Source organism: Gorilla gorilla, chromosome 13, assembly GCF_029281585.2.
Source record: "Gorilla gorilla gorilla isolate KB3781 chromosome 13, NHGRI_mGorGor1-v2.1_pri, whole genome shotgun sequence".
In the NCBI taxonomy this organism is placed as follows: Eukaryota; Metazoa; Chordata; class Mammalia; order Primates; family Hominidae; genus Gorilla; species Gorilla gorilla.
The window spans coordinates 16,699,146-16,707,526 of NC_073237.2; the positions used below are offsets into that span (position 1 = coordinate 16,699,146).

Genomic DNA, 8,381 nt, shown 5'->3' on the forward strand with positions numbered 1-8,381 from the left:
AAAGTGCTGGGATTACAGATGTGAGCCACCACGCCCAGCCGAAGATGACTTCTTAAAATAGACACAAAGTATGAAAATACTTGTAGCCCAAGTAAATTCTTATTAGAGGGAATCCACTGAAGAGGAGTAATCATATGCATACAATGACATGTTATATAATAGATGTTAGTCAGCTGATACTTGTTCAATGGGCTCATGGACAAATGCACATAATATTAAGGTTAGAAGGTATTCACGACTTTACATAATCAAATTGTATCTGGACCAATGTAGAACAACTAAGGCTAATATGACAGCCTTCCCTCAGGGGCTACCCAGTCAACTTGCAGATTGACGACATTGAAACCCATCCCTCAGGGATTTTGTTCTCACCGAAATAGACACTTATCCTGGGTACGAACTCACCCTTTACATTTGCAATTGTTCTGCTCGTACTACCATGAGTGAACTTAAACAATTTGTTATTCACCATCATGATATCCCATACAACATTGTTTTTGACTAAGGAATTCATTTCACTGCCAAAAAAAATATGGTATTAGGCTCATGTTTGTGCAATTCATTGGATTTACAACATAATCCCCATCACCTAGAAGAATCTGACATGATGGAATGGAATCATGTAACTCAGTTAATGCTCCTAGCTGGTAAACAACACATAGTGAGGTTGGGATGTTGTCCTACAGTGTGTGGTATAAACTTAGAGTCAGTGACCACCATGTAGTGTTATTTATCTTACAACAAAAACACATGAATCTGAAAGTCAAGGGGAGGGGGCTCCCTGCACTATTATGCCTAATTTGCACTTGCAGACTTTTTCTTCCCTTTTGTGAAACTTTGGGTTCTCCTCATTTAGAGATACTGATTCCCCAGGGAGGAAACTAACTTCTTTTTTTTTTTTAATTTACAAAAGGTAGGCTACGTTTATTAGAGTCACACACAGTTGACTGTCTCAGTGTGACTCAAGACCACAAAAAAACCATTTTTCCTTCACTTCTGAGTCCTGGGGTTAAGACCTAGACCAGCAAGCATACTGCTTGGGGTCCCTTCACAGGTTTACAAGTTTTTCATTGAGGGCAATCTGTGACTGTGTGAGGTTGGCCAGGTAGGTCACCATCAACAGGTCATTGATGTTGCTGTGGAGCATGGTCTCGAAGTCATCGGGAACTATTTTTGGTACTTGGTTAACCAGGCTCATCAGGAAGTGGCCCACCTTCCTGATGGTATTGTCAGCTGACACCTTTCCAGATAGTATATCCTCTGCATATTGCAACACTATGCTCAGGGCATCCTGGATGCGAGCTGATGCCCCTGCTACTTGCTGCAAGTCACTTGAGAGTCCAACCACTCTGTTGGGGCTAAAGCAGGTCTTCATGATCAGGTCAACTCTGATGCATTCCGTGTCATAGTATGCGTATTTCACCGTCAGAGGTGTGAACACTCCCACGGTCCTCCCAGGGACACCCATTAAAGTGCTGACATAGGCTTTGATGCTCATATGGCCATTCTGGAGACTTGTGTCCACAGTGAGGTGGATGGGGTTGGGGGCCTCTCGGCTGTAGTACTCATGGATCAGCACAGAGTGCTCTGTGATGTCATGGCCTGCAGCGTACCACCCCAAGATGAGCTCATTTGGAGAAACTTTTTTATGCAGTTCATACATGTTCTTAGTAAATTCCATGTCAACAGCCACTTCATCTGACTCATTGTGTGACACTGAAAAGCAATTGGTGACCTCCACTGAGTGTTTATTGACAGTTCCCAACAGCGTCCCGATAACTCGGGCAGCACCCTTGTTGCATCTCTCATAGCTGTCCACAGTGGAGGCCAAAATGACTGGGTGCAGCCTGACCACACGGCCACCAGGGAAGGGCCCTGGAAGAGCAGGACCAGGCAGAGCGGGTGCTGGGGTCTGTGCTGGAGCTTGCGCTGAGGCCAGGGTCTGGCTTTAGATGACAGGTTTCATTAAGTGGAAGCTGAAATACCATTTGGGGATATTTAGTTCTTCTTGAAACTAACGGTAAAGAAAACAGCAGACCTATTAACAGGTAATTGATCTAGAGATAGCCAAGGTGAAATTGGGTTTCTCTATTCAGTAGGGGCAGGGAGGACTATGTGTGGAACACAGGATTATCTCAGTCATTCCATGTGTGATAGTACATGAAAGAGATGAGCAGTTGTAGTGCTGTTCACTGTGCAAAAGTATCCCTTCTTCCTAACGTGGGAGGGCTGCTTTTGCAAATATGGCTGTGCTATTTCTCACTGGTCCTGCCTCTTCTGTTCTTGGAATCAAACTCAGTCCATGACAGATCCCACTACTAGCTGAATTTCTTTATTAGTCCTATCACAAATGAAATTTTGTATTAGCACCTCAGGGGATTTCTTTAATTTTGCAAAAGTATGTCATCCTAATTTATTATTTTTTTCCTAAGATCTGGCAATGAGCATCGGTTCTCTGCTTCCTATCTTACCCTGCTCACTCACAGCTGCTTCAGGTGACCTCCTTTTTAGGTTCAGAGTTATGGCTGACCTCTGCTTTAATCAAAACGAATGTATTTTGGTTTCTCATTTTGCTTATTGCTTCTATCTTCAAATTAGAAATCCTAGAGCTCATTAGATTTACTTTTATGTTTATTTTTGAAAGAGCATCCTGCTCTGTCACCCAGGCTGGAATGCAGTGGTACAATGACTGCTCATTGCGGCCTTGACCTCCTGGGCTCAAGTGATTGTCCTGCCTCAGCCTCCTGAGTAGCTGGGATTACAGGCACCTGCCACCACACCTGGCTAATCTTTGTATTTTTAGTAGAGACAGGGTTTTACCATGTTGGCCAGCTGGTCTCGAACTCCTGATCTCAGGTGATCTGCCCACCTTAACCTCCCAAAGTGCTGGGATTACAGGTGTGAGCCACCGTGCCCAGCCGATTTTTATGACCATGAATAGGGACAGATTTCTTAAACAGATCACAAAGAGCCATAGACTTAAGGGAATAAATTGATAAATTAGACTATATTCAAATTAAGAATTTCTGTTTATTAAGAGACATCACTAAGTGACAAGACAAGTTGCAGAGTGGAAACAGATCTATGAACACATAGAACTGACAGAGGGCTCACATCAACAATATGTAAAGAGCTCTTAAAAATCACTAAGAGAAAGAACAATGGGTAAAACACTTAAATGTGTAATTTATAAAAGCAAAACTTGAATGTGTTCAGCTTTCTTAATATTCATGTAAATGCAAATTAACATCACAACAGGATAACATATCCTCCAAAACGGCTAAAATGTAAAAGATAGAACACCAAGTGTTGGAGAGAATCTGGAGCAACAAGAACTCTCATCACTGCTGGAGGGGATACTGTGTTTGGCATTGAATAAAGGTTCTAGAAAGGAGCACATTTAGGACCCAGGTATTTCACTCTTAGGATAACAGAAACACATGCACATCTGCATCAAAAGACATCTATGGAAATGTGTGTGGCATCATTCTCTGTCATTGGAAAAATATCTTGAAACAAAACCCAAATGTGACTTCTGTTTTCCAGCTTGGAAGCTGTCACTCCTGTCCTCACAACAACAACAAAAAACACCTTGAACAAACTGAAAATTACAACTTTTCTTAGATCCATCAGAGGCTTGAGGTTAACAGGGCAAACGGTTATCCCCAAAATTGGAGAGGCAGTGAGTCCCAGCCTAACAGGATCGGAGGCTGGCCACTGGAGCCAGAACCACGGTGGGAAGACTTACATGTAAACAACAAATCGCTGGAGGCTCCATGCACATAAACTTGAGAATTAAGAATTAAGGGAGCCCAGTCTTAGGGGGCCCTACACTTTCATGAACCTCCAAGAGCTCTGCCAGACGCTCTTATGCACATCAGAGAAAAATTCCCTCTTGCTTCCCACAGGGAAGGGGAAAAGTAACTACTTTGAAATACGCCCTGGGTGTTCCGTTCTCCTTAGCAAAAGCCTGCCCCAGGGAAACTATTTCACAAGAGTCTAACCACCTTGGGCTTTAGCAGGGCCTAACACATGTTAGAATAAGAATAAAAATTGCATCAAACTTTTCTTCAGAACCCATGCAAGCAAGCAAGAAAATTCCACCAACCTAAAATTCTGTATCCTGCAAAATTATCTTTCCAAAGTGAAGGAAAATAAAGACTTTCTCAGACAAACACAAATTTGCTGTCAGTAGATCTGTAAAAATATTAAAAGAAGTTATCCAGAGAGAAGAAAATGATATAGGCTAAAAACTTGGATCTACATAAAGAAAAAAGGTTTTAGAGAAGGAAGAAAGGGGCTTCCTGCCTCCCTCCTCCATGGGGCACTGGTGCTATGCCCAGCACCCAGATGCCCCTACCCAATGCTGAATAAGGACACAGAGCACCGTGAATGGCTGGCTCTAAAAGGAAAAGTGGAAGACTTGTGTTCTCAACCCACAGCTGCTACTGCTACATTTAAAGACACTGCAGTGAACATTGTAAGTTCTCTGGCTCATGGAGGGAGGAATCTATTCCAAAGACTCCGAGAAAAACAGTAAATTAAACACAAATATGGTGAAAGCTGGTTCCTGAGCTTTATTGATGTTAATAATGCACCTTATTGGCCAGGCACAGTGGCACATGACTGTGATCCCAGTACTTTGGGAGGCCAAGGTGGGAGGATCACAAGGTCAGAAGATCGAGTCCAGCCCGGCCAACATGATGAAACCCTGTCTCTACTAAAAATACAAAAATTAGCTGGGTGTGGTGGCATGTGCCTGTAATCCCAGCGACTCAGGAAGCTGAGGCAGGAGAATCGCTTGAACCCGCTGGTGGAGGTTGCTGTGAGCTGAGATGGCACCACTCCACTACAGCCTGGTGACAGAGGAAGACTATCTCTCAAAAAACAAACAAACAAAAAACAAAAACAAAAAACAAAAACAAAAAAACAAAAAACTGGTCACCTTTTCACCATATACAAAAATTAACTCAGGTTGCATTAAAGATTTAAATTTAAGACCTCAAACTACAATAATCCGAGAAGAAAAACTTCAAAAGTACCATTCTGGATATGGGCTATGGGAAATAATTCATGACTAAGTCTTCAAAAGAAATTGCAACAAAAGCAAAAGTTGACAAATGGGACCTAATTAAACTAAAGAGCTGCCACACAGCAAAGGAAAACATCAGCAGAGTAAACAACCTACAGAATGGGGGAAATTATTCACAAACTATGCATCCAACAAAGGTCTAATATTTAGAATCTATAAGGAACATAATTCAACAAGCAAAACACAACCCCATTAAAAAGGGGCAAAAGACATAGACACTTCTCAGAAGGAGACATACATGCAGCCAACAAACATGAAAAAAATGCTCATCATCACTAATCACGAGAGAAATGCAAATCAAAACCACAATGAGATATTATCTCACACCAGTCAGAATGACTATTTTTAAAAAGTCAAAAAAAAATAGCAGATACTGGCAAGGATAAGGAGAAAAGGGAATGCTTATACACCTTTGGTGGGAATGTAAGTTAGTTCAGCCACTGTGGAAAGCAATTTGGAGATTTCTCAAAGAACGTAAAACGGAACTAACATTTAACCCAGCAGTCTCATTACCGAATATGTATCCAAAAGAAAACAAATCATTCCACCAAAAAGACATATGCACTTGTATGTTTATTGCAACACTATTCACATTAGCAAAGACATGGGATCAACCTAGGTGGCCATCAACAGTGGACTGGATAAAAATGTGGTACATATAGACCATTGAATACTATGCAGCCACAAAAAAGAATAAAATTATGTTCTTTGAGGGAAAATGGATAGAGCTGGAATCCAGGAAGTGAACTAATGTAGTCACAGAAAACAAACGCCTCATGTTCCTATACGTAGGAGCTAAATTCTGAGTACCCATGGACATGAAGATGGTGACAATAGACACTAGGGACTGATAGGAGGGGGAGGGAGGAAGGAAAAGGTTGAAAAACTGCTGAGTACCATGTTCAGTACCTGGATGTGGGGATCATTCATATCCCAAACCTCAGAACCACACAATATACCCAGGTAATAAACCTCCACATGTACACCCTGAATCTAACATAAAAGTTGAAAAAGAAAAAACAGAATGGAATCTCTGTTTATTCTCAACGTATCAGTTGTGCCACTCTTCAATTTGAAACTCCCACTATTGGCTATATTTGGGGGTGCCCTATTTCCCATCTCATAACTTATTTTAAGAAGCACAACAAAATAATGTGTGCGCTTGGGATTCAGTTTTTGAAACAAAACACTGAGCCTTCAATGACCTTCCTGTACATGTAAAAGCACACCTGTCTGCATGGCAGCAGTTGGACTTCACAATGTGGATTGTGCCTTCACCCTGGAATGTTTATGCCCTATTGCCATCATGATGGGATTAGGGATCTCCTGCCCTTGGTGCTACGTGCCACTGTCTGTGCTGAGTTTTTCAAAGGTCAGAGCAGATTGAACCTTTGTGGTTTCATTTTCCCTGATTTTGATTTTTCTTATGGGGAACCAGTGTTGCTGCATTCAAGGTATGTTCATACTGGCTTGTCAAATGCGAACTCTTCAAATTACTAGTTAATGCTTTCAAAATATGTTATTTAAAAAATTATCTTCTGTATTTTCCATACGCAGTTATAAATATGTTTCATGGTTATGTTTTATTCCTCAATTTATATATTTGATTATTGTACCAAGCAGAGTAACTTTGAAATTTTTCTTCATTTAAAAAACATGTATCTTGGCTAAGGCCTGTAATCTCAGGACTTTGGGAGGCCAAGGCAAGAGGATCACAAGGTGAGAAGATCAAGACCATCCTGGCCAATACAGTGAAACCCTGTCTCTACTAAAAATACAAAAAATTAGCCAGGCATGGTGGCAGCTGGTGTAGTCCCAGTGTGGTGCAGTCCCAGCTACCTGAAAGGCTGAGGCAGGACAATCGCTTGAACCCATGAGGCAGAGGTTGCAGTGAGCCAAGATGGCGACATTGCACTCCAGCCTGTGCAACAGAACAAGATTCTGTCTAAAAAAAAATTATATACATATGTAATATATTATATATGTAATATATAATATATATTATATGTCATAATATATATGATATATATAATATATTATGTCATATTACATATATATAATATATAAGATGACATATATTATATGACATCTATAATATATATTACATATTATATATAATGTGTTATATATATTATAATATATCATATATATGATATATTATAATATATCATATATATGATATATTATAATATATCATATATACTATATAATATATAATATATTAATAGGATATATTATATATTATATATCAGATATTATATAAAACGTATAATATATTTCTCATATATGATATATATTATAGAAAATATATGATATATATTATATAAGATATATAATATATCATATATGATATATAGTATCTAAAATATGATACATAATATATATGACATATATTATATAAAATATGATATATATTATATAAAATATATGATATATATTATATGATATATGATATATTATATTATATATGATATATCATAATATAATATATTATATTATATAATTATATATTATATAATATATATCATATTATATATTATATAATCTATATCATATTATATATTATATATTATGTATTATATTATATTATTATTATATTATATAATATTATGTATTATATTTTATATATAATATAATATGTATTATAATACATTATATTATAATACATATTACATTATGATATACTATATATAATATATATTACATATTATATTATACTACATATAATATACACCATATATTATATATTATATAATATATTATGTGATATCTAATATATATTAGATATTATTATATTATATATAATCATATATATAATTATATTATTATATGATTATACATATACTATATATAATAATAATATATTATTATATATTATTATATTATATATACTATATTATATATAATACAAGGATGCAGGTTGTAAAAGGAAATGGTATATATTATATATTATATTATATATCATTACATATTATATATAATATATATATATTTGGGGGTGCCCTATTTCCCATCTCATAACTTATTTTAAGAAGCACAGCGTAATAATGTGTGGGCTTGGGATTCAGTTTTTCAAACAAAACACTGAGCCTTCAATGAACTTCCTGTACATGTAAAAGCACACCTGTCTACATGGCAGCAGTTGGACCTCACAATGTGGATTGTGCCTTCACCCTGGAAAGTTTATGCCCTATCGCCATCGTGATAGCATTAGGGATCTCCTGCCCTTGGTCCAAAGTGCCACTGTCTGTGCTGAGTTTTTCAAAGGTCAGAGCAGATTGAACCTTTG

The 8,381-nt window shown here is 37.7% G+C and overlaps 1 protein-coding gene across 1 annotated transcript; it reads right to left on the reverse strand.

Annotated features, from left to right (window-relative positions):
• Window positions 1-928: 928 nt before the first annotated feature.
• On the reverse strand, window positions 929-6,018 carry LOC129524668 (eukaryotic translation initiation factor 3 subunit F-like). The gene is made up of 2 exons (XM_055350945.2): window positions 6,002-6,018; window positions 929-1,946 (listed from the first exon to the last, which is right to left on the reverse strand). The coding sequence occupies exons 1-2, from the start codon at window positions 6,016-6,018 to the stop codon at window positions 1,049-1,051; spliced, it is 915 nt and encodes a 304-aa protein (XP_055206920.1). The 3' UTR covers window positions 929-1,048.
• Window positions 6,019-8,381: the final 2,363 nt, after the last annotated feature.